Source organism: Enhydra lutris, unplaced genomic scaffold (assembly GCF_002288905.1).
Source record: "Enhydra lutris kenyoni isolate GAN:26980312 unplaced genomic scaffold, ASM228890v2 scaffoldscaffold59, whole genome shotgun sequence".
In the NCBI taxonomy this organism is placed as follows: Eukaryota; Metazoa; Chordata; class Mammalia; order Carnivora; family Mustelidae; genus Enhydra; species Enhydra lutris.
In genome coordinates, this window is record NW_019154143.1 from 5,846,213 (window position 1) to 5,873,367 (window position 27,155).

At 40.1% G+C, this 27,155-nt stretch overlaps 2 protein-coding genes across 8 annotated transcripts; one reads left to right on the plus strand and one right to left on the minus strand.

The window, feature by feature from the left end:
• Positions 1–1,458: 1,458 nt before the first annotated feature.
• LOC111158415 (serine and arginine rich splicing factor 7) lies at positions 1,459–10,820 on the minus strand. 5 transcript variants are annotated; one of them, XR_002641354.1, is made up of 8 exons: positions 10,655–10,787; positions 9,450–9,630; positions 8,052–9,172; positions 7,853–7,963; positions 6,376–6,429; positions 5,861–5,896; positions 1,910–5,242; positions 1,459–1,487 (listed from the first exon to the last, which is right to left on the minus strand). XR_002641354.1 is itself a non-coding variant. In XM_022520414.1 (8 exons), exons 1-8 carry the CDS (start codon positions 10,680–10,682, stop codon positions 5,188–5,190), a joined length of 708 nt encoding a protein of 235 aa, XP_022376122.1. In that variant the 5' UTR covers positions 10,683–10,820; the 3' UTR covers positions 4,943–5,187. The 5 variants fall into 5 exon arrangements, 4 of the variants coding, with proteins under 4 accessions (XP_022376122.1, XP_022376121.1, XP_022376125.1 ...); XM_022520414.1 differs by lacking the exon at positions 1,459–1,487 and having other exon boundaries at positions 4,943–5,242; positions 7,862–7,963; positions 8,052–8,126; positions 8,996–9,172; positions 10,655–10,820; XM_022520413.1 differs by lacking the exon at positions 1,459–1,487 and having other exon boundaries at positions 4,943–5,242; positions 8,052–8,126; positions 8,996–9,172; positions 10,655–10,820.
• A 41-nt stretch (positions 10,821–10,861) lies between these two features.
• LOC111158489 (tetratricopeptide repeat protein 39B-like) lies at positions 10,862–26,866 on the plus strand. 3 transcript variants are annotated; one of them, XM_022520540.1, is made up of 2 exons: positions 10,862–10,979; positions 24,728–26,866. In XM_022520540.1, exon 2 carries the CDS (start codon positions 24,897–24,899, stop codon positions 26,661–26,663), a length of 1,767 nt encoding a protein of 588 aa, XP_022376248.1. In that variant the 5' UTR covers positions 10,862–10,979; positions 24,728–24,896; the 3' UTR covers positions 26,664–26,866. The 3 variants fall into 3 exon arrangements, with proteins under 3 accessions (XP_022376248.1, XP_022376246.1, XP_022376249.1); XM_022520538.1 differs by lacking the exon at positions 10,862–10,979 and adding an exon at positions 11,075–11,262; XM_022520541.1 differs by lacking the exon at positions 10,862–10,979 and adding an exon at positions 11,211–11,241.
• Positions 26,867–27,155: the final 289 nt, after the last annotated feature.

Here is a 27,155-nt window from a genome sequence, read left to right on the forward strand (position 1 = left end):
GATCACAAGCAGGCAGAGAGGCAGACAAAGAGAGAGGGGGAAGCAGGCTCCTGCTGAGCAGAGAGCCCGATGCAGGGCTCGATCCCAGGACCTGGGATCATGACCTGAGCTGAAGGCAGATGCTTTAACCTACTGAGCCACCCAGGTGCCCCTCTGCCATATATATTTTCTTTACAGCCAGGTTTTTTATTCTTGGCATTGAACAGATTCATTTTCAAGAATCCAGATTTCTTGATATGTTACAACCCAAAATAAAAACGAACAGGGTCTTCCTATAGGATCACACTCAGGCTCCTGCAAGCTTTGGTTACCGAGAACCACCCTGGGAATCTGCAGAATTGGTCAGGATTACAGCAGGTAACCTTAGGCAGCTGACAGTCATACGAAATGGCTGCTGTTGGTCCAGTGACATTACATTTCTTACATGGGATAGGCGATTCACCTGGGCTCACCAGCTCTTGGGAGTGGCAGGTAAGTCTCCACCCTTCTCTGCAGAGAACTTGCTGCACAGAAATTTTCCACACCCTTTCTGAGCGTACTCTTGTTGGAGCTTATACCCAAATGAGAAAAAAACCTTCCCTAAAGTTGCAGAGTGGAGCTGGACATTGTAAACAGCAGCCTATGGATCCAGATCCTCTGTAGGCAGATCCAGACAGGAGTCAGAGTCAGTCTTAGAGACGGCTAAAAGGAAACGTGAACGTTTAACTGAAACGGTGATTATAAAGGTCTCAGACAAGAGAGGAGGTTCCAATTTTATATGCTTGGTTTAACAGATTAGAATTCATTCATTCATCCATTAACTAACTTTTCCTTCATCAAATATTTAAGTACCAGGCAATGAGGAAATGGAGTAAGGCCTGGTACATGCTGTCGCAATTAGACTTTTGGCAACATACCTGCGGAGAAGTAAATAGGCAATTACCATGTGAACAGGAATCCGACTGTAGAAGCTCATGGTGTTGAGAGAAAGGGAATGTAAACCAAACTTTTGAGTATGTGCAAACTTTCCAGAATAGGAGAAAAATATGCATTTTGGCACAATTAAAACAAAAAACAAGAACTATGCTGAGACACCATTACCATTTCCCAACACAAGATTGGTAAAATTAACAAATGACAGCCCACCATGTGGTTATACAAAGTATACTATGTAGGCAATCCTACAGAGAAACGGACTCTAACATACCTAGTCACCAGGGCAAACAATACCTAGCAAAAATATAAATGCACATATCCTTTGACCCAGCAACTGAACTTCTAGGGATTATCCAAGATATGCAGGGTTACATGCAATGTATTGTACACGGTGATTCACTATGGCATTGTTACAGTAATTAGAACCAACCCTCAGGGCACCTGGTTGGCTCACTCAGTTAAGCCGCTGCCTTCTGCTCAGGTCACAATCCCGGAGTCCGGGGACATCAGGCTCCCTGCTAGGCGGGGAGTCTGCCTCTCCCTCTGCCTGCTGCTCTACCTACTTGTGCTCCCTGTCAAATAAAATAAATTAAAAAAAAAAAAAAGAGAGAGAGAGAGAAAGAACCCTCATTATCAGGTGACAGGGAACTGATTCAATTCCTGCTACTCTTTGCCCAAAAGCACTCCATGGGAAAAAAGCAAGTCCTCTCCAAAGTGTACAAGATCCTGTATGATCTTTAGCCCTCTCCCTTCCTGTTCCAACTCTTCCCGTTCTCCCCTCTGTTCACTTCATAGTGGCCTTCTTACCCAACTTAAAACACTTCAGGGCCTTCACGCTTACTGTGCCCTCTGCCCAAAGGTGATGTACCGTATTCCCTCCCTCAAGAGCCAAATGTCACCATTAGAGGCCTCCCTTAGACCACCTTTACCCAACACAGAACAATACCCTCTCTCCCCGCCAGCTTCATGGTTGTGCATATACATTATTACCCACCTGGTTTGTTGTCTCTCCAGAACTTAAGCTCCATGAAGACAGACCTTGTTCACCTGTTTTCCAAGGCTAGCAGTACCTGGCACATTGAAGGGGCACAAAAGTTAAGTGCATAAATGATGCAATGTCCAGGAAGTAAATAGTATGCGACATAAAAAAATGAGGAAGCACTATTTTTACCTACATGAAAAAACTCCAAAACCTTAAGTGAGAAAAACAAGGTATATCTATTTTATGTTAAAAGGAAAAAGAAAATACTATGTATATTTGCTCAGGCTATGTAATTGGTAACAGTGGTTACCTTTGGGGAGAGAACTGTGCTGAGTCAGGGGTAGGGAGCCTTCTTTCTGTATACACCTTGAATATGTATTACCTAGTCAAAAAATGAAATAAAATGGAGAAGAAGTTGGGCCAGCGGCCTATGGGAGAAGGAAAAAGCACTAGATCCTGAGAACTGGCCTTGAGGGTTTTTAACAGTTAATTGGCTACTGCATTCCACATGCTTGTTATCCTTCTATCCAGTATCTTTTCCTCATTGAGTCTGGAAAGAAAATAGCCAAGTTATTAGCAATGGTATAATCTACAATGGGTAGAATCATAGGTTTTATTTCCTCATTTTTCCATATGGTTTTGTTTTAAAGGAGCAGTAAGGTGCTTTAATGACTAGAAAAGTAAAGGCTTTGAAATGGTATGTAGGATTCAAATGTTTCCTACCTCCTAATAGGATAACGTATTAGCAATCTTTCTGAACCCATTTCCTCTTCTGCGAGATGAGGTTAGCAGCACTGTTCTGTTGTGGGGATTGACAGAATGTCCTTTCGTATTTTTACTAGAATGGTAACAGGAAACCTATAAGGTGTGGAAAAAATAACCTGTCAGGCTTTAAAGCTGCCTACTGGTGCTTCCCTGCCACCCTCCCTTAAGATAGAACTTTAATACTACCATACCATAAACCTAGGCATTTTCACCCCATTTTTTTGGCTTGTCACCGGTATTCACCACCCTCCAAAAACTCCAAGACCAGCCAGGCCCCTAGTATGTTACTTTGACCTTTACTTCATGTCTTTCCAGCTATGCAATTACATCTTCTAGGTTGTATAGCCCTCCCTTCCAAAAGCCTCCAAACAACGGTCACTCAAGAAGAGCCAGATCTAATGAATTCTTCACTATTACTCTTCACTCTAACTGCTCTTTGCCGAACTGTTTTAGAGCTTCTACTTCCTCTTATTATCTTGGAAATCACTGTGCTCCTTTAGGCTTCAAGATAGGCTACACAAAGATGAGAATCACAATCCTACACCATCATTTATTCAACCAAGTCTCAAAGTGATGGTGTTTCCCAACTCCCTGATTTCCTTCACCTCAGGAGGGACATGGCAAGGTGGTAGGACCTTTCACTTGATACTTAGCCTAGCTCCAAGTCCAAAGGAAAACTACCACTGTGAAGTCAAAGGTATGCATTACCTACCTCTCAACACTCCTCTGTAGCTGAAAGGAAAAATAAGATTCTATGCCCAACGTACTGTGTCTGGTATATTCAATTAGCTACCAAGTTGCCAGGCTTAAAATTTAGAAGGAATGAGCCTAGACTAGCACTTATCAAGTCAGTCACATAAATTTAGCATTCCTAATACCTGGAACTGTAAACAAAAGTACACTGCCTCCAAGTGTTATTTTAAGACGTATACTAATCATAGAAATGGTTGCTGTCAAGCATGTAAAAGGTACTAGCCTAGACACCCAGCATTCCCTTTCCCATTAAGGGCAAAACTTTCTGTGCTTGTTTCTTAAACCCATTTTTGCCCCTACCCCTCCTCCATATCCTTTTCATCCTTTTGCACTAATCTCTAGGATGCTGCTAGTAATCCATCCCAAAGCTACAGGTAGATTCCTACTCTTGGCTCAAAACTCCCACTTTCAAAAATTGATATCAGGATTGTTTGTTCTCTGCAGATTTATTAAGTGAACTTATCTTTATATGATACAGAACAATTAAAGCTGACCAAGTGCAACAAATAAACCTGCCAATTATACACAAAGCTTTATACCATTTTAATTCAGCCAGTTGTCAAAATTCTGAAAACAAAGCATCCAATCTTTCAATGCACTAGTAATCAGACCAAATAAATTTGATGCAGACCAGTATTTCCTTTTTGCACCAATGCTAGTGAATACCTGGTAAAAGCTTGACCAAAAAACTCAAAATTAACTACTACTGCCCTACTAAAGATAAAAAGTCTCAATAAAAGAATCTACTGGCTATATTCTAAATCTACCAGATGCTACGAAAACAACTACATAAGGTATTACTAAATGCAGGTGAGATTTACAAAACTGCTTTAGTCTCATTAACATTTCTGATTGACATCTTTTTTTTTTTTCCTGATTGACATCTTTAAATACTTTCACACCAGCCTGGCAAAATAAGATGTTGGTAGTCAGGAACTGAAAAACCTAGATTGGGAATTAACAGATCTCTGCTCAGAATAAGGCAATCCATTTCAAGAGATAGATTGTTTGGACTGGAGAATTTTGCAAAGCTGGTTTACATGAAGATCTTTTGTCCCAAATTCAGACAATTCCTCAAACATGCAAAAGTTGTGGTATAAAATTAATGTTGAAAACAAAAAAACATTGGGTAGAACTTACTAAAATCAGGAGTTCTAATTTGACACCATCTCATCTAACAGCCTGAAAACCTCAGTTACTAAACTAAATGGCCTTCGGAATCAGTGGTCCCTCTAGGTTGACACACCGAGATTAGAGCTTGATTATCTAGTAACACCAACTCCAGTAGATTAATGTAGGGACTTGTCAGGTACACTTATGCTATTAAGGGAGCTTGAATTCTTATCTTACCCAAAGCGCTAGGGGTAAAAAGGGATTTTCAAAGTGTATGCATACTACAGCTAATGATGTTCACGACTCAAGTAACACCATTAAACTTTGAAATGGAGATCTGTATGAATATGGTTAATATCAGGGTTTACCCCTGAAGCTTAACAAACTGAGTATTAATATTGAACACAAATCAAAAATCTAGTTAGAAACATTTTATTTAAATGTGCCAAATAAAAACCCACATTTTCAGACCATAGGATGTTAATACATTCAACAAAAATTTATATTATCTTACTGCTGTGAAATTTACAGAGTAATAATCCAAATCCATTTTGATTAGATTGTTGAAATACCCTTCCTAGGTTACACTTTTGACACCACAAATCCCTTATAATAATGTAAACAAAATAACTTTTCCCTAAAAGGTGAACTTGAGAACTTCAGTCCACTCTTTCAGGACTTGCACTTCTTCGCGGACTTCCTGATGGGGAACGACTAAAAAGAAAAAACATTAAGTTCGGCACTGATTAGTATTTACTGAAATTTACTCTTCTCATGTACATGTTAGGGCAAAACTCAATTTCAATAAACTCAAAGGTGGCCAAGGGCACTATATAGCAGAAAACGGAAAACCAAAAGATTTACATACAAATCCTTTGTCCCCGTTTAAGATTAGGTTTAAGAGCCTCCTTGTTACAATTGTAATTTGAACTCTGGGAGGTTTTGATCATTAAGTAGCAACTAATTAGCAAGATAGTATTTTAGCTGCAAGATTTCAATATAAACATTTTTCCTTCCTGTGGGTACTTCATATACCTATCATCCCATGTGGAGGAAAAAGCAGGTTTCTTAACATGAAGTTATACAGTTAAAGGTTCACAGCACTAAACATCTTAATAATCATCCTAACATTTCATGACTAAATATCCATCAAAAATACAAGCTAAAGTTGAAGTGGGAAAGCAATCACCTAAGAAACTTAGTATCTAGTAATATATATAGCACCAATTCTCCAAAGAGCTCAAAGCCTGCAAAAGTTAAGCAGTAAGCAAAACAAATTCCGCAGAGGCCACACTTGACAGTTAAGATTTGGCAACAAATTATTTAGCTTACCTTCTTTTTGGAGATGGAGATCTGGACTTTGATCGGCTGTCAAAACATGAGAAATGCTATTAAGAAAAAGTACTAACCAATCCCTTTCTTATAATCACAGTATCATGAAATGAACCCCCAAGTTGCCCTGAGCTTAAAATGAAAAGGTTAGGCTGTATAGTTAAACTGAAAAAGAACCTACCAGTTTTGCAAACAGAAGCCAATCTTGCAATAACGGTTCATAAAATGAGCGAACTGCTTCACTGTATCACAATTAATCTTTACATTCTAACAAGGCCTCTTCATGTAACCCCAGAGCCAGAAACTTCCTCACTATAGCTTGACATTTCCTTGTCCAGGAAGTCAGTCACAATAGGCCATAAGTGCAGTTCTAAAGTTCAGTTTGCTAGTAAGGTACTGTGTCCCACCAATACCTAGGCTTAAAGTTAACATCTGAAATTTCAACAAAACACTTTGAACTCTTTGGATATTGGTGCCATATAACTAGAAAAGCATTAATCAGATTTTTACCCTACCTGCTTCTTGGTCGTGAAAGAGACCTGGATCGTGATCTTGACCTCGACCGTGATCTTAATAAAAAGAATAACAAATTATACCCATTAGTTCATAGGAACAATCTTTAAACACTACTGAGCACTTTATGAGGTAAACTAAGAATAGAGAAACTAAAATTAATCAAGACACAGGGCACTTGGCTGACGCAGTGGGCTGGGTATGCGACTCAATCTCAGGGGTTGGGAGTTAGAGCCCAAGCTGGGTGTAAAGGTTACCTTATGTGTTTTTTTTTTAACGAGGTATTAAAAAAAATAAAACCAAGCAAGACACAACTCTTTCCTTATATCAGCCTAAGACTAGACGGGTAACGCTTTCAATAAGCTCTGATATCAAAATAAAGAACCACCACTTCAAATATTTGGTTCTATCATACTCAGTGAGCTGGGCTGATTATCACAGTTCCTGTACAAAGGTACATTTCTTACAGAGTATACAGTATCAAAGAGAAATTAAAAATGGGTTTTAAGAGTTTGGTTTAATTCTATCTTGAAAAAGAATCAAACCAACATCAAACAGACCCCTAAATAGAGACTCCAATTCTTCTGATGATAAGCTCAGTATAAAGTCATAACTGGTTCTTAAGACTTTATCCTTAGATCATCAAGCTTTCATGGCTCAGGACTGCCAATTTGTCAAACAAACTAAATCTGGCTCTAAAATACACACATTGGGGTCCTGCAATCAAATTAAGCGCATTTATGAGTCTACAGTTTTCTCAAGAGAACTAAAAGTTTATAACGCCTACATTTAAAGGTTTTGTGCTATTACTTAACAGTTAACTCCCAGTGGCATTCCCTACTAGTGACTCAACTGTAGTACGGTCCACTTCTCATTTTCTAGAATCTTACCCACTTCTATCACCTTTAAAGGACTTCCACAAATGGAATAAAAACAAAACTAATGTTCTTAGTTTGCTTTTTTTCAACTTCTTACATTTCGGTCTAAGTCTCTGGTTAAAAACAGGCCACATCTGCTCACATGTATACTACTAAACAACTTCCCATGGTCTCAAATTCACCCCCCATCACTCCAAGAAGAAGAAAATTTATGTTTCAACTGCTTCTAAGTCTCCTCCCCATTCTATTGGGCCTCCTTATCAGAGATCACCTTTGAGAGGTAGCATCATTTACCTAGACAGACATAATCTGACTCTAGAGTTCAGCAACGTATCTACCCAGAGTGCTGAAGGACTTTTGTGCTCTGGACCATCCTCTACCATGACCTCTCCAACAACCCTTTAAAAATCTGATTGGGCTTTTATCTGTACAATTACGGTAATATCCATTTACAGGTCATATATAAATCCAACTTTTAGGTCTCAAAATATCTTCTGAAGCAATCCATTTCATTAGGTCTTTAAGACACTCATTGTCTTAAAGTTCAGTCATTAAGACGTGACAATCCGAATACAAATAAGGGAAAAAAAATGTTACATACTGGAAATACCTCGATCCTTTTATAGAACCAGACCTAGATCGTCTGAGTGAAGCTGATCTTGATCTACGAAGAGACACAGATCTTGATCGTCGTGGAGATGCTGATCTTGACCTAAAAAATAAATCAAAGTTTATTAAGTCTTATGTCCAATTAAAATTTCTTCATTTGGTAAAACTTAAATTAAGTAATTTTTCCTCACCTCCTTCCCCTGCTCCTGCTTCGTGAGCGAGAGTATCGCCTACCCCTGGATCTCGAATGTGATCTAGACCGTGACCTAATTTTTAAGTTAGAAAATAACAAAATGTTAGATGGTAACTCGTTTTTAGAGTTTGTGTGCCTCTGCTGAAACCAAATCTCAAAACTATTTAAATTTAGGTCTCATTTGGAAATAAACTCTGGGCCTATTAGTTTTTTTTTTTTTTTTTTTTACTACCTAAAAAAAGATTTGTTAAAAGCTGAATTACATTTTAGAATTACATAATATAAAACACTGTAATTTGTATTTAAAATAAACCTTGCAAGTTTGCAGGTCGACCCTCTTTGGCCCATGGTCTAGTAGATCTAGACGATCTAGAAGTATCTATAGCCGATCGCTGCATCTAGATGTTTTCTTCAATCTAACGACGATCAAACTGACAGCCAAATGAGCCAGGTGAGGCTTGATTGACGCAAGAAGATTTTTCTAGTTGGGAATGTGGTCAATCTGGTGTTCCTCTTTCTAAACCGGAGGGGGCCCCAATGTAAGCCAAATTTACTGTTACGGCGATCACCGTCTCAAATTTTCTGCCCTTTAAAGAATAAGGTGAAGCTAGGTGTAGATGACTCGAGGGGATCTGGCCTCTTATGCTGATCACCTCAAGGTCTAGGAGGATCTTAATTGTCGGATTTGCAAGGCGCCTCAGCATGATATCATAAGGCTCGTGACATTCTGAATCAAGGCGACTGACTCAAACGAAGAAACCTGAAAGGTTTTGACCAGGTTGATTATTAATATATTAACATTTGTTTAATTAAACAAAAATTGTAAAATACACCTGTACAATTAACATTCAAGTTTATAGAAAAATACTAGTTTGTGCCTTGCTAATAAAAAAATTACTCGATTAACTAGTATACCAACCATTCCTCTATTAAAATAAATACCTGCTTCGCCGCCGGCGGCTATAACGATGACAATCATAAGCATAATGTCCCTTTTCGCCACACTCATAGCATCTATCATTGGGATCAAAGGGACGTCGGGCGGGTGGTCTATCAAAACGAGATCTCCGAGGCATGCCTGTTGATAATTCAACTCTCACTCGGGAACCACAAATCACCCTATAAAAGAAATCAACAAAATTCTAATGCTAAAGAATACACATCACTTCTAGATTTAGAGCTTTCCAACCACTCTTATCCTTCACAGACTTCGGCTATCTTTATAAACCCTTCCAACTCCACCTCTGTGCCCCCTTCATATATCTTAAAAACAAACAGAATCATGGTTAGCTACTGAGTCTCCTCCAGACTAGAGAATCCAAGCTTATCACCTAGCTCAATACCCAGACCAGAGGAATATTCTAATAAACATCAATTTCATAACCATCTTACTTACTTCCCATCCAGGCCTCTCACTGCATCTTCTGCATCTCTAGGATCTTCAAATTCCACAAAGGCAAATCCTGGAGGATTTCTCGCAATCCACACAGTTCTTAAGGGACCATAATAACTGAAAGCCCTTTCTAACTCTCCTTTGCCGGCACCGGTTCCCAGATTACCAACATACACCTTGGTTTCTGTTTAAAAACGCAAATAGAACAATGCATGTTATGCAAAATTTTGCCTAAGCTTGAGTGAATCCTGGGCCCCAAATAGGCCAGCCTTAAGACTGTGGAAAGCTCGTTTAACGCTTTATCAAAGATTTAATTTAGCCTTAAAACCAGCAAACCCCACTATACTTAGAAAAGCTAGGCGTATGACAAAGAACTTTACATTCTAATAGGGAAATAACCTCCAAAACAGAAGCACAGACACGTGGTAGGATATTCCGAGGCGTGGGGCGGGCTCCGCCCCGGCCCCGCCCCCGAGTCCCGGCAGCCCCGGGCGAGCCGGGAGCGCGCGGGCCGGCAGCGTCGGCAGCGGGCGGGCCCCGGCAGGGGCCGGACCGGGAGAGCGGGGCTGCGCCGGCTCTCGTCCTCCGCGGCAACCGCCCCAGGCGCAGGCTCGCCCAGACTCCAGCTCCCCGCCCCAGGGCCATAAACCGCGCTCGAAAAAGCTAAAAGAGAAAAGAAACCAGCCGCCAGACGAAAAGATTAGGTCTCCCTTCCCACTCCTCAATTCGACCGATTGTCTGACAAGAATGCACAGCTCGAAGCTGCCACACTTTTTGTTCAGTCTCAAATTCACCCGATTTTACGGCTGCGACCAGATCTGTCTGCTAAAGTGGCGGGAAAGCACCAAGGAAATGCGCCACCACGGTCGTCAATGTGCGCAAAATGGCAGCCGAGAGCGGGTGGGTGGGGGGGCAGGCGGGCGGCTCGAAGAAGGACAACCGGGAAACGGGATCGTCCGCCTGCCTCGAGCTGTGGTGGGAGATGAAATCGCCCAAGAATGAATACAGAACGCACCACAGACCTGCACCCGCCATCCCCCGGCTGACTTCCATACCCCGCCCCCGCGGCCTCCGGCTTCGTATGGTGTGCGCCGAAGCCGCCATTACGCACGCGGAATAACCGTCTCCCAACCGCCGCGCCAACCCCACGGCCTCGCAATACTCACTACGTCCACAGCAACGTCCCATACCGGGCCCTGGCCTCTTACCTCCTCCATACCGTCCGTAACGCGACATGATGACGGGCCCGCGAGCTCGGCTCTTTCAGCTCGCAGTGCCCAGGGAGCTAGGAATACAACAGCTGCAAAACGCGTCAGTGGCCAACGGTCCCGGCGGCACTACGAGGAAGAGTCTGGGTTCGCGTTTATATACGCGGCGGCTGCGTCTCTCTGCGCATGCGTCATTTCGACGTTCTGCGCGGCACAAAGGAGCTGGGCGGAAACAGTGGAGAGGCGGCGCGGAGGGAACTGAGGAGGCTAAGACGCTGGGAACGGGCGGAGGGATACGTTTCCATGGGAACGTCAGACCGCGCCTGTAAACCTGTGGACTTCACCGCGGTGTCCCGCCCCCTCCCCTCCCCCTTTTCCTTACCCTCCCCATTTTCCTTCCCTTTTCCCTCCCTCCTTTCATTCCCCGCAGTCTAGGGACCCTCAGCTCTAGTAATCTTACTACAGGTACTTAGACCGGCCTTATGAAAGGCTGTAAAATTTAACCGCTGATGTTGCAGCTACCGCCGCCTTTCTGCTGGGGGACCTGGCCTGAACGGCTACACAGTCATCTTTGGGGCTCATCGGAGGTAATCGGGAGTTTGGCCAGGGTGAGAACTCCATGAACCCTGCCATTCTGACTAATGGTCACTGCACCCTGGGCCTCAAAAGGAGTGACCCCCCCCCCCCCCCCAGGGACTGCACCGACCCTCCAGCCCCTTCAGAACCAATTTTCACCAACACTATACGAATTCTTAGGAGTCTGGGGGACAAAGAAATAGAATTCTGTTTCGTTTGCCAGTTATAATGTAACTGCAAAAACCCTAAATCCTTAAAGCATTCTAGCTAGTGGCAATTACGAAATTATTTGCATTTGAAGCACAGAGTTAAACTTGTGCTTCCTTTCTAGTGCTTTCTGCTTTGTATTGTGGTAACACATCTCATCCACTAATACTGATATCCTGAGGAGTGGGACTTGAAGCTGTCTTTGAGTAACAGCCTTGCTGCTCAGCCACTCTCTATATAAAATAAATGTAAACTTTTTCTTTAGATAGAATCGCTTAAAATTCAGTTTTGATTTTTTAATTTTTATTAAGCTTAGTTGACAATGTTATATTAGTTTCACTAGTACAACGTAGTGTTTCAATAATTCTTTACTTTGCGGTAAGTGTAGTCACCATCTGTCACCCATACAACATTATTGCAATATTATTGACTATATTTCCTAAGCTATACTTTTCAGTTTTGATTTTACAATGTATTTGCCAAATACCAAGTCTACAAATACAGATTAACTTCTTTTTCACCAGCCACACACAAAAAAGACATTACACCATAAATACTTGGAATATATGAGTTGGAATTGCTGCACATGAGAGATGAAATCCTTAGATATTTGTATCTCTATGTTTCTCATCTGTAACTTCACATGATGTATATACATATATGATACAGAGTACAGAAGAAAGGAAATTTAGTCATTGAATGAAGTATGGATCCTCTCTTGACCATGCTACAAATTCATACACTTTTTTTCAGATTTATCAAATTATGGAAAGAATATATCCATTGCAAAAAAAATTCTATCAGAAAACTGAAGTTATATAGAATATGTTATATAGAATTTGTTCTCATTTTTTCTTTTTTTTAAAGATTTTATTTATATATTTGTCAGCACAAGCAGGGGGAGCCACAGGCAGAGGGAGAGCTGAGCCAGATGCGGGACTTGATCCCAGGACTCTAGAATCATGGCTGGAGCTGAATGCAGACACTTAACTGGCTGAGCCACCCAGACACCCCAGTTCTCCTTTAGTTTTATTGATTTTTGTTTACCACTTAACTGGGTTCTTCTCAAAGGATTAAATGATAAAGATCTTTTTATATACTTCCTGGAAGACAGAGTATCAATTCTGTAAAGGCTCACTAATTTGACTTTCTTCTATTAAGAAATTATGGGGACGCCTGGGTGGCTCAGTCTGTTAAGCAACTAACTCTTGATTTCGCCTCAGGTCATGATCTCAGAGTTGTGAGATCAACCCCACCTCAGGCTCCACACTGGGTGAGAAGCCTGCTTAAGATTCTCTCTCTCCCGGGCCCCTGGGTGGCTTAGTTGGTTGAGCACCTGCCTTCGGCTCAGGTCATGATCCCGGACTTCCAGGATCGAGTCCTGCATCGGGCTCCCAGCTCCTTGGGGAGTCTGCTTCTCCCTCTGACCTTCTCCTCTCTCATGCTCTCTCTCACTCATTCAAAAAAAAAAAAAAAAAAAAAAAGATTCTCTCTCTCCCTCTATCCCTCCCACCTCCCTCTCAAAGGAAAAAAAAAAAAAGAACTTATGAAAAGTGCTGTTGCACAAAGAAAGCATAGGTAACTTATTGAAAGATAGTACTTAGGCTACAATATGAATGAAAGATAGTACTATTAGGCTACAATAAATGTTTTTTGTTTCTGAATACAAAGTCTATTGTACTAAAGAGAACTTTTTTTCCTAAGATTTTATTTATTTATTTATTTATTTGACAGAGATCACAAGTAGGCAGAGAGAGAGAGGGGGAAGCAGGTTCCCTGCTGAGCAGAGAGCCCAATGCGGGGCTCGATTCCAGGACCCTGAGATCATGACCTGATCTGAAGGCAGAGGCTTAACCCTCTGAGCTACCCAGGTGCCCCACTAAAGAGAATTTTGAAGATGTAATACTGTAAAAAATATGAAAAGAAGCAGTTTTCCAACTTGTAACAAACTGCTTTCAAGCACATTATAGGAAAACGGGTAAACCTTGACAGGCTTGCCTTTCTCTCTAGAAACAGGTCCTTTGGTAACTCTAATTATAGGTTATTTATCTCTATTAGAAGAGGGCCGATTCTAGGCAGGGCTTTGCTATTCTAGGTACCTTGAAAAAACAGTGGTTCTGCATAGTATTTTCATACACTATTCTACTGAGCACTCTTTCTCTAAGAAAACATAACCAGTATTTTTCACTAAATGTGAATCCAAATCAGGAAGATATTATTGTACAGAGCACTTTAATTCCCACTGATTCTTTTTTTTTTTTAAAGATTTTATTTATTTATTTGACAGACAAAGATCACAAGTAGGCAGAGAGGCAGGCAGAGAGAGAGGAGGAAGCAGGCCCCCTGGCTGAGCAGAGAGCCTGATGCGGGGCTCAATCCCAGGACCCTGGGATCATGACCTGAGCTGAAGGCAGAGGCTTTAACCCACTGAGCCACCCAGGCGCCCCCCGACTGATTCTTTTGAAATCAGTTTCAGCCACATAAACTTCTGCCCATAGCATTGTGAGTTAAATTAAGATCATGTTCCCAGATTCAAATGGAATATAAATGCTGTTTAATTCAACAAATATTCTAAGATTTTTCTAATATGAAATATTAAGTAATTCTTAATATCTTACTGTTGTTAAATATTTATTATATTATTAGTTTAGGTGAGGGTGAGTTAATTCTTAATCCTTTTACAGCAGCTTTCAAAATTTATCTGCATTTCCTAGATTTAGTTTTTCTAGAGAAGCATTAAAGAAAAAGTTCACTCTTATTTTCTTCTCCATTTTAGTCTCACTTTTAAATCACTGTCACTACTTTAAGCTTGTATGTGAATACCTTAAAACAAAAAAAAATTTAGAACCCTTTGCACATATATCTATTTTTAATGTAAAGAAATAGTCTGTACATCTAAACAGTAGTCTTTTAATATGTACTTATTATGTGCTGTATATATATATTTCTTATGGGTCAGTCCCAACAGCTATATTCAACTACAACTTGCTTTTCTTTTTTCAACCTTTCATAATCTTCAATTCCCTCTACAATGCTCTTACAATTCTCAGAATCATGTTTATGATTCTTTCTTACTGTATAAAGAAATTAACTTTTCGTTAGCCGAGTACTGGACTGTGATCAGTACTGAAGTATGGAGATGGGGGTGGGGGAGCAACAGTTAAAGAATGCCAGTGCCTTAACCAACCTCAAAGAGTGAAACCAGGAAGAGCGAAAATGTGATGCAAGAATGATCCACTGATACCAATATTTCCTAAATATGTGGCTGAGGTGTATAAAACAGTCTAGGCAGAATGAGGCTTTCTGAAGAATGCCTGATTGTATTAAAAAGTATGAAACTGTAGAACCATCACACCCTGTTCAATTATGTTGTTCCTTATCTAAAGAAAGAATATTAAGGAAAGGGACTTGGTCAGCTTGTTGTCTTAACTAGAGAGAGCTAGACTGGCTTGGATGGAGTTTAGTTGTTCATTCAGCACTATCTGAGGAGAGAACCTATGGTATTAGCCATCCCTCAGCTACACTTAAAGATTCCTGCTCAAGACCATTGACTTCTCTTATTTGATGTTTTGATGCTGATCTTTTAATCCCTGGGAATGAATATCATCTACTGTAAGTTAATAAGAATGATTTTTGCTCATGAATTCTTTCCTTAAAACAGGTGTAATAGGGGCGCCTGGGTGGCTCAGTGGGTTAAAGCCTCTGCCTTTGGCTCAGGTCATGATCCCAGGGTTCTGGGAACCCCGCATCAGGCTCCCTGGGAGCCTGCTTCCTCTCTCTCTCTCTGTCTGCCTCTCTGCCTACTTGTGTGTCTGTCAAATAAATAAATAAAATCTTTATAGAAAAAAAAACCAGGGGTAACATACTTTTAGGTAGGTATAATATAGTATAGTATAACATAGTATAGTATAATGATTAAGGTAGATGGGTGTAGTGTAATGATTAAGAGCATAAGCTCATGGAGTGTGACATTTGGGTTTGAAGCTTGGCTCCGCGATGTAATAGCTGTCTACCCTTGACCAAGTTGTTAATCTCCTGGTGCTGCAGCTTCCTCGTCTGCAAAATGGAGTTGTTGTTAGGATTAGGTGAGGTAAATTAAGCAATTAACATTGCCCAGTGTCTAGCACATTCTGAGTACTCAATAAATGTTAGCTGTTAGGAGAATGAAGAGGAGCGGGAGTAGCCGTGGTTTGACCAACCTTTGTCAGTTGCCAAAAATTTGACATGACCTGGGTACATTGACAAAAATGAAGTTTTGTTTCTGCAAAGCTGGGGTCTAGACCCTGAAACACAGTGGCCAGCCTTTAAGTGGCCACTCCTCAGACATCTTTGCCTCTTCACTCATTGACTTCTAAGTGAAATTGTCACTCTTCTTCTTTGACCCTATTCACACAGACAAAAACAATCTGATACTTATCAAAAGCAACAAGACAGAAAAAGAAATTTTCTTTATGAAAAGTAAATCTACAGGAATCCCAAAATCAAATCCTAAAGGTTCTATACAAAGGCATTTGCCTATGGAACATAGAGACACATGTTCATGAACAATGGGGAAGTTGTTGCTTTTTATTACAAAGTCTTTGAAGCTATTTTATTTATTTATTTATTTATTTATTTATTTTGGAGAGAAAGAGGGAGAGAGGGACAGAAGGTGAGGGAGAGAATCTTAAGCAGGTTCCATGCCCAACTTGGAGCCCAACTCAGGGCTCAATCTCATGACCCTGAGATCATGATCTGAGTGGAAACTGGGTCAGACACCTAACCAACTGAGCCATCCAGGAGGCCCCTTGAAGCTAATTTCTATAAGAGTAAGTATACCTTTTTTTTTTTTTTTCATTTATTTATTTGACAGACAGAGATCACAAGTAGGCAGATAGGCAGCGGGGGCGGGGGGAAGCAGGCTCCCCTCTGAGCAGAGAGCCCTATGCGGGGCTGGATCCCAGGGCCCCGGAACCATGACCTGAGCTGAAGGCAGAGGCCTTAACCCCCTGAGCCACCCAGGCGCCCCTATCTTTTTTTTTTTTTTTTAAAGAAAATAAAAAAGTTATTCCCAAGTCAATGACAAATGGATACATACACCATGACCCAAAGAGATAACTAAGAAGCAGTTTGAGGGATACCTACATGGCGCAGTCAGTTTAGCATCTGCCTTTGGGTGGGGCCCTGATCTCAGGGTCCTGAGATCAAGCCCCAGGTCAGGCTCCCTGCTCAGTGGGGAGTCTGCTTCTCCCTCTCCCCCTGCCCAGCTCATGTTCTCTCTCTCACACACAAAATCTGTTTTTAAAAAGAGAAGTGGTTTGAAACACATAGGGAAACGAGGAATTTTACTGAATCATTAGTCTAACCACCTCGTTTTTCAAATGAGACTAAGACCTAGAATTATAACACAGTGAGTACAGTGGTTCTCAAATCTTGCCACGAGGACTATCAGAACTTTGATAAAAATATCTCCAATTTCAGAAAACTAGGAATGAGTGCCAATCACTCTTGGGAAGAACCATCTTTTATTCTGTGAATATGTCTTATTTTTTTAAGTGTTCTTCTCCCCCTTTTAAAATTTATTTATTCATTTGAGAGAGAGTGACAGAGAGCACAAGCAGGGGGAAAGGCGGAGAGACAGGAAGAAGCAGACTCTGCCCAGGTGGAAGCCCAGTATGGGGGCTCAATCCTAGGACCTAGAGATCATGACCTGAGCCAAAGGCAGAGTCTTAACACCATATAAGATACCCAGACGCCCCATCCCCCCCCTTTTTAATGAAAGGATGCTAAGAGTTTTTTTTTTTTTTTAAATCTTATGTTTCTTTTCCTTCCTTTAAGTTTGTTTATTTTTAGTAATCTTTACACCCAACTTGGGGCTCAAGCTCACAACCCTGAGATCAAGAGTCAGCATGCTCCTCTGACTGAGCCAGCCTGGCACTCCTCTCCATGGTTTCTTGGTAGAGAAAAGTTTGTGGGGTGCCTGGGTGGCTCAGTTGGTTGGGTGTACTCCTTTGGCTCAGGTCATGATCCCAGGACCCTGGGATAGAGCCCCATGTCTGGCTCCCGGCTCAGCAGGAAGCCTGCTTCTCTTTCTCTGCCTGCTGCTACTCGTGCTGGTGCTTTCTTTCTGTCAAATGAATAAATGAAATCTTAAGAGGAAGAAAGAAAGAAAAAAAGAAAGGAAGGAAGGCAGGAAGGAAAGAAGGAAAGAAGAAAGAGAAAGAAAGAAAGAAAAAAGTTTTTCAGATCTACCTAGTTGCCAAAATCCAAGTCTGGAATCTCTAGTTAAGAACAAAGTATGACAGGGCTCCTGGCTGGCTCAGTCCGTAGAGGATGTAACTCTTGATCTCAGGGTCTTGACTTCAAGCCCCACGTTGGGCACAGAGCTTACTTTTAAAAAAAAGAAGAAGAATGACTCCACCCAGTAAAAAATAGAAAAAAAACCCCACAGAAACAGACAAGAAAAAAATGTCTATCCTTACTAAAAATGCAAATTAAGACAACATGCTATTTTTTTCAGGAGTACAGTGAAATTGGCACTTATACGCCGTAATGGGAATGTGAAATAATACCATTTATTTGAGGGTCAACTTTGCACTATGTTGTTTCCTTCTTTTACGAAGCACTTTTATAGCCTATACACCCCCACACACACTTTAGAATATATAAAATTTAATTCTTCCAAAATATCCTTTAACTTTTTACTAATTCAGATAGAGCATTTATAATTAGCATAAAATTGAAAAAAAAATTTTATTTCAACAAGGCTCCATGCCCAGCATGGAACTTGAACTCATGACCCTGAGATTAAGAATCACATGCTCTACCAAAGGGCCAGTCAGGCATCCCAATTACCATATAATTTTGATATAGTATGGAGTATGGTCGCCTGTGTGACTGATCTTTCTTTGGCAAAACGGTCCCCAGCAATTTGCACCTCATTGGTATGGAGTATGATTCCCCACAGTCCATGATCACTGTCTCAGCCTGTGTTTTTAGCCATATTCCAGCACGAATATGAATTGGAAAAAGTATTGAGTTGGGAAGACAGGCAACATAAGTTCTCATCTTTTTTGTTGTTGTTGTTCTCATCTTTATAATCAACTAATCATATTTTCTTAGATGTGTTACAAACTTTCTGGGCCTCATTTTTCTCTCATATCAAAAGAGGGCTCTAGCTCCCAATGATCTTACTAAATGTTGGTATTCACTGAGTATTTACTATGTGCCAGACATTATACTTTGTGTTTTACATATGTTAACTCTTTTTTTTTTCACTTTATAAATAAAAGCAAACTGTTCACTTCTGAACAAACCTCTGCCCCTTCCCTTATGCCATTATCCTTATAATATTAATATTCCTTCATTGTTTCTATGACCAGTCTAGTCCTACCTATGATAGTCCTACTCATACTTAAAAACTTAGCTTAACTGTATTACTTCCTAGAACCAGAGAAATTAAATTATTTGCCCAAAGCCATCCAGCTACCTCTTTGATGAATATAGTCTGAGTTAATGAAAAGAGCAATGACCTGGGACTTAGAAGACTTGAAATTGAATCCTGTCTCTGCAATTTATTACTTGGTTTTAGAAAAATCACTTAAGTGTTTTAGACATTTGCTGTCTCATTTGTATTCATTCATGTAATATACGTTCAAGCATACTTTGAAAAATGATTCAAAGCTAATAATCATAATCCAATTCAAAATTTTGAGTTATTTTGGTCAGCAGCGTTGTATGCTCTTCTGTACTTAGCTCAATTATTCCATTGCTTATATGGATAAGATTATTCATTATCCAGGGGTGCCTGGTTGGCTCAGTCAGTTAAGCATCTGCCTTCATTTGGCTCAGGTCATGATCTCGCGGTCCTGGGATTGAGCCTTGTGTTGGCCTCTCTGCTCAGTGGGGGGTCTCCTCCCTTTCCCTCTGTGTGCTCTCTCTCTCAAATAAATAAAATCCTTTAAAAAAGATTATTAATTATCCATGTAATATTAAATTGAGAATGTAAAAACTTTCTTAAATTATAAAAAATAATTTACTTTTGCTACAGAAAATGGAAAATATAGAAAAGCAAAATGAAAAAAAAAAAAACCAATAAGCCTACATGGTTTAACTTTCCCAATAAAATATTTGTCTTGTTCACTGCTGTAGACCAAGCATCTTAGAACAGTGCCAGGTACAAAGTAGATGTTCAATGAATAATTGCCAAATGAATTATTTATTTTTTAAGATTTTATTTACTTATTTGACAGAGAGAGAGAGAAAAAACACAAGCAGGGGGAAAGGCAGAGCAAGAAGCAGGCTTCCCACTGAGCAAGGAGCCCTACGAGAGACAAAGGCAGATGCTTAACTTTTGGGGGGCGGCCTGGGTGGCTCAGTCACATAAGCATTTGCCTTTGGTTCAGGTCATGATGCCAAGGTCCTGGGATTGAGTCCTGCACAGGGCTCCTTGTTCAACAGAGAGTCTGCTTCTCCCTCTACCCTTCCCCACTGCTCATGATCTCTCTTTCTCAAATAAATAAAATCTTAAAAATAAGAAGTTTGGGGTGCCTGACTGGCTCAGTCAGAAAAGCATGTGACTCCTCATCTTTGGGTTGTGAGTTCAAGCCCCACATTGGGTGCAGAGATTAAATAATTTTTTAAAAAATTAAATAAAATTAAACAAATAAGTTAGCTCATGCTGTACTGTTGACTAGGACTGTGAGCTCTGCAGTCCAACCACCTGGGTTTGAATCCTATTCTCCCTACACACACCAACTATAATTTTGGGCAAGTCACTTAACTTCACTGGGATTCAGTTTCCCCATATGTAAGAGAAGTGACAATAATACCCACTTCATCAGTTGTGAGAAGTATATGATATAAGCCTGCAAAATTATAGGCTTTTTTTCCTGATTACAAGTATCAGGTTGATTGTGGAAATTATATAATAGCACAAATACCAGGCTGTGAATTTTGTGAGGGCAGGGTCCAAATCCATCTCATTAACTATGGTATACCTAGTTCCTAGCATAGTTGGTATCATACAGTAGGTGCTTAACAGCTACTGAATGTTGTTAAATAAAGATATAAATGTTATCCTTAATCCCAGCACTCAGATATAACCATTATTAATAATCTGAAATGTGTAGTTCTAATTTTTATCTATGCATATATCACTTTGGAAAAAAATTATATCACATAGTTTCATAAAAACCTTCTGTTTTTTACTTAGTATATGTGAATGGTTAATTTTATGACTTAACGTTACTGCTCCACAGGACCAGACATTTGGCCAAATACTATTCTGGGTGTGTCTGTGAGGGTGTTTGGATGAGATTAGCATTTGAATCAGTAGACTGAGTAAAGCAGATTGCCTCCCCTGTTATGGTTGGGCCGCATCCAATGAATTGAAGACCTGAATAGAACAGATCAAAAGGCTGAGCCAGAGTCAATTCCTCCTCTGTGACTGCCTGAGCCTGGACATCAGTCTCTTCCTGCCTTAGGGCTATAACTGAAATATTGGTTCTTTCTGGATTTTGAGCCTGTTGCCTTTCAGATAGAATCTATACCATTGGCTCTTGGGTCTTTCAGCTAGTCAATTACAGATCTGGAGACTTCTCAGCCTCCAGAATTACATGAGCCAATTCCTTATTTTATATATTATTTTGTATGTATCTGGCATTGGTTATGATTCGCTGGAGAACGCGGACTAATACAGTGTATTACACCAAAAACAATTTCCCAAGTCCTTAAATATCTACAACATTATAATGTTTGCAATAGTATTCCATTTCATTAGTATCCACTACTGTAAGAAATTTACATGCTTTTCATTTTTTGTATTATAATGCTGAAGTGTATATACCTTCTATAGATATTTATGTATATCCCTGATTGTGTTCTTAGACTAATTCCATAAGTGCAATTACTGGGTCAAAGAGTATAAAAAAAAATGTAAAAGCTCAGGTACCAAGGTGGCTCAGTCAGTTAAGCAACTGATTCTTGATTTCAGGGTTGTGGGACCAAACACCATGACAAGTCCCATAGGCAAGCCTCTGTAAGACTTCATGCTCAATGGGGAGTCAGCTTTGGGATTCTCACCCTCTCCTTCTGCCCTTCCCCCCCGACCCTCCTAAAATAAATAAATCTTTTTTAAAAAATGTAAAAGCTGGGGCACCTGGGCGGCTCAGTGGGTTAAGCCTCTGCCTTAGACTCAGGTCATGATCTCGGGGTCCTGAGATCAAGTCCTGCATTGGGCTCTCTGCTCAGTAGGGAGCCTGCTTCCCACTCTCCCTCTGCCTGCCTCTCTGCCTACTTGTGATCTCTGTCTGTCAAATAAATAAATAAAATCTTTAATAAATAAATAAATAAATAATAAAAAATATAAAAACTTTTAAAACTTGTTGCCAAATAGCTCTCCGAAATGGTTGCAGCCACTTATATACCCACCAACCAGTCCACAAAGGTACTTGGTTTTCTGCACCTTCGTTAACACTGGATCAATTTTTTTTAATCTGACAAATTTCACTTTTAAGATGGATATGTTATTTTTTTAATTTACATTTTTTTATTTACAATGAGAGTCAACATTATGCTTACTGGCAGTCTGTCCATGTCCTTTGTTGATTTTTCTGTTAGGGTGTTTTTTCTAGCTTAGCGATTCTTAGGATATCTTACTATATTAAGGACATCAACTCTTTGTAGTATTCACTGGTACATTTTTCTGAATCTCATAGTTTTAACAGTGAAATGATTATTTCATCTTGAATTTATCTTAGTATATATAAATTGGAAACTGTTATTAGTCATTCAATAAATGGTAATTTAATGACTAAGTGCCAGTCATTGTACTTGGTGATGAAGATAGATATAAAAGATGCTAAAAGAAGGCAGATACTTAAAAAAAAAAAAAAAAAAATATATATATATATATATATAGCAAGTGCTGGGATAGAGGTAAGTAGAAGGCATCATGGGAACACACAGATGTTCGCTTATCTTAGACTGAAAGAAGAGATCAAGAGATTTTCACATCTTCTACATCTCTGCTCAAATGTCACCTTACTGGGGAGTCTTGCCCTGACTACCCTACATAAAATATCAAGTACCACACACCCGATCACTCTTAAAATTCCCAACTCTGTCTTAAGCTGTCTTATTCTTCTTCATAGTGATATATCAACTGCTGACATGTTATTCATTTATTTATTGTCTTCCTCCCCATCAAAACATCCCTCTCCCTGCCAGAATGCCCTTCCCCTAAGAAAATCAGTTCCATGGGATTCAGGTCTTTGTTTTGTTCACTGCTATATCCCCAGCACTGAGAACAGTGCTTAGTATATTGAAGGAGCTCAATTCAATTTGTAGTAAATGAAGGACAGAAAGGAAGGCTCTTCTCTGTCAGTGCAAGAGACTTTTCTTCTTATCCAAGGATTTTCCTCCCTGCCTCTGTGCTTCCCTCTCTGCCTCTTCTTCATTGAATATTCCTTTCTGAACCTTCAACTCTCCCTCTCTTTTTACTCAAGTCCCTGCTTGACTGATCTTCCCAGCTCAATATTAGTGTTCCCTAATCCCTTCTCACTAGACTGATCCTTTTTTTTTTTTAAAGATTATATTTTTAAGTAACCTCTACACCCAACGTGGGGCTTGAACTTACAACTCTGAGATCAAGAGTGGCATGCCCTACCAAGGGAACCAGCCAGGCACCTTGCTAGATTGAACTTTTTAAAAGTAGATAAGCAGAGAGAGGTAAAGAAGACATTTTAGACAGAACATTTTAAGCAAAAGAATGATAGAATGACTCCACTGCCATCACCAAAAGCTGTGGGACTCCTGCACACAGCAGCCTGCATCCCAAACCTCATTTAAAACAATTCAGTGTGCACCTGCTCTATGTCAGGCTATGGAGGGATGTGTATAGAATAATGTATTGAGTATTTACTATGGATGCCAGGTACTATCCTGACTGCTTTACATATATTAATTTACCTAAGTCTCCCAACCACTCTTCGGTAGAAGTACTATTAGTCCCTATTTACAGTTGAGAAACAGAGGCACAGTAAAATCAAGCAAATGGAGAATCAGGTTTAAACCTAAGCAGTCTAACTTCACAGTCTGTGCATTTTATCATATTATACCATTTTATCATATTATAACTTGTTAAAGAAGAATATCCAGGGTGATTTGGAGGACAACAGAGAGGTACTGCCTTCAGCAAAGTAGATCTGACAGGGTTTGGGTACTGATGGATATGGGAGGAGGGAAAAAAAGAGAGATCTAGTGTGGATGATGGTACCAATCATCTAAAGAGGGAATAAAGAGTTGGAAGAGAAGGAGATGGTCTTAGGGGTCAATAAATAACATGCCTTTTCCTGCCTGAGTTCAGAACCCACAGGATATAGATGCAAGAGGCAGAAGGACACCAAAACATGACCTTTTTGATTAAGTTGATAGTTACTGTGATTTCACGTGTGATGTGCTGGCAAGTGGGCTCACTGATGCTTTATCCCCTAATTAAACATTTACCCACCTGGTCCCAGGCACAGTTAGAGAGTAGAAAACTCTACCTGGTTTTTGGTTTCAGACTTTGAACAGCCAATTCCAAAAGGAGGGATTCAGAAGGCACAGAGCAACATTCTTCCAGGTTCTTTTATCAGCTCTCAGCAGAAAAGTCCCCTTATGGGAACATTAAGAACAAGGACACTTGTCGGGGTGGGGGTTGGGAGAGGTTGGTAAAAGAATACACATTTTCAGTTATAAGATGAATAAGGTCTGAGGATCTACTATATAACATGGTGACTATAGTTGATTATACCATATTATATAACTGAAATCTGCTGAGAGTAGAAAAATGTTCTCATCCCCCCCAAACCATCATATCATAGATTTTAAATATCTTAAAATTTGTCAATTTTATCTCAATAAAACTTTTGAGAAGGAATAAGCCTTCCCCATCAACATTTCTTTTTTTTAAAAGATTTTATTTATCTGACAGAGAGATCACAAGTAGGCAGAGAGTCAGGCAGGGAGAGAGGGGGAAGCAGGCTCCCGTTGAGCAGAGAAACCGATGTGGGGCTTAATCAGGGGCTTGATCCCAGGACACTGGGATCATGACCTGAGCTGAAGGCAGAGGCTTAACCCACTGAGCTACCCAGGCGCCCCCCATCAATCAACATTTCTGAAAACATATATGATCGACACAAGAGTTTTTCGTTTACAAAGGACTTACTTCACATGTTTCCTATGTATTACAGATTATTTGAACTTCTCAGAAATACCTCTTAGGTAAATAAAATGATCTTTCTCGCCCTCCCCCTTTGTCTGGTATAGATGAGGATATCGTAATGCTGCACCCACACTGTTATTCTGTCTGCCTCCACTGTTACAGCGACGCCTCAGGCTGTAGAAGGGAGCCCCATCCGGAGAGCAGGAGTGACCCTCACTGCGGCTGTGTCACTCCCCTTCAGATACTGCCCATCTCTAAAGCAGGGAAGCAAATATGTCATTTACTCTAAGTAAAAGAGAGAATGATAAGGGGAGTAACTTAACATCATTCACTCTAAGTAAGGCAGAAAGTGAAGAGGACAAGTTTGAAGACGCCTATGAGGTTATCCCCGTGGCAACAAAAATGACTCTAACCTCTTCCCTGGAAGAATGCACAACTGGATTGTATTTATTTCTGAATAACAGATTCTCAGAAGCCATAGATCTCATTCATCCGTGGTCGAAAAACAGCATCTACCATGCCCTGATTTATAACATCCTTATGGTTGTCAAGGCCATCTTGACTGTTGATCCCCTGGATCTACAGACTGGAATGACTGCCACAAAGGAGGCTTTGAAAACCTGTAACAGTTTCCGAAGAAAATCTAGGATGACAAGTTTTTCTCATCTCGTGAGTAAACAGGGAATAAAGGCTATCAAAGAGGAGGAATTGCATGCAGAAGTCTGTTATGCTGAGTGTTTGATTCTGAGAGCCACCATCACATTTATACAGGATGACAGTATGTTTGGTCTTCTTAAAAGTGCAATCAACATTGGGTTAAGTTATCAAATATACAAAGACTGTCAGCAAGTATTAACACAGATACCTTACAACCATAGCAAAACCTACCAACACCTGGTTGGAGGAGTAAAATTCGGATTTGGAGCATTCAATCTGATATTATCGCTTGTGCCACCAAAGACCCTTAAACTGCTCAATATTGCTGGATATTCTGGTGATAAGGAGGTGGGCCTGACTTTGCTTCATGAGAGTGCATCCGAATCCCATATAAATAATATCTTAAGTGTTTTGACTCTCCTCTTTTACTACAGTTATATCTATCCAGCTGTTGGTGTTGAAAAGGGTCAGAATTCTGTTGTGGAGGACCTCTTCCTAATCTACCTCCAGAAATTTCCAAACTGTGTCATACTTAAATTTTTTCATGCGCGTTTTAGTATGCTGAAAGGAAACTTTGAAAACGCACAGTTAGTATTAGAGGAGTGCATTTTGATTCAAAACGAATGGAAGCAGGTTCATCACCTGTGTTACTGGGAACTCATGTGGTGCCACATTTTTCTGCGGAATTGGAAGCAGGCTTACCGCTATGCTGATCTACTGTATCATAACAGCAAGTGGTCCAAGGCAATATACATGTACAGTAAAGCTACGCTACACGCTCTGCTTCCTTCGGAGTCTGTCAGATCAGGGAGTGAGGACATAAACTCTCTCTTCTTAAAAGTGGATAGCCTGAGAATCAAAATCTTGGGAACTTCTGTGCCAATAGAAAAGTTTGCTTCTGAGAAGGGTCAGCGCTACGGCACTACCACGGGCTGGTTCACAGCCCAGCCCATCCTGGAATTCATTTACATCTGGAGTGGTTTCCATGTCATGAGCAAAAAATTAGACCTTATATCAAGCTGGCTCTCGATAATTAATAGAGGACAAGACCTTTTACGAGAAAATCCAAATAAAGAGTATGGCACAGATGACATCAGTTTGTTAAATTTACTGAAAGGTCTATGTCTGAAACACTTGGGCAGATATTCGACAGCTGAACAGTACTTTAATCGTGTCATTCAGAAGGAGAAATTGTTAAAATATGACCACTACTTAGTGCCGTATGCTTATTATGAACTAGGAATTCTTCACTATCTAAAAGGAGATTATGACAGTGCAACAAAAAACCTAGACAACATAAAAAACTACAAAGACTATTCCATGGAAGCCAGATTACAGTTCAGGGCTCACATAGCTCTTGAACAAATAGCCAAAGAAAAGTGACGGTTTTGACACAAAGTGTGGTTTTGTTTATTATAAGTGAAGGATCTGCAATCGGCAAGGTAATTAACAGAAAAATAATCTCTTTGTGGAAGAAATCCAAGAAGAGGCAGCTGCTAAGAATCTGATCAGTAACAAGCAAGAAAGGAATTGGCCATTACTTTTCCCTCTTTCCTTCTCCTTACCTATAAAATGGAATGTCTTAGACTGGCAAATGGAGTCATGCACATTCTTGAAAAAGAAAAGGCAAATGATGTACAGTTGACCCTTGAACAACACGGAGATTATGGGTGCTGACCCCCCACGCAGTCAAAAATCTGCATATAACTTCTTACTCCCCCAAAACTTAACCACTAATAGTCTGCTGTTGACCAGAAGCCTTATCAATAACAGTTGATTAACATATTTTTTGTATGTTGCATGTATTACATACTATGTTCTCATAATAAAGGAAGCTAGAGAAAAAAGGTCAAGAAAATCATAAGAGAAAATATG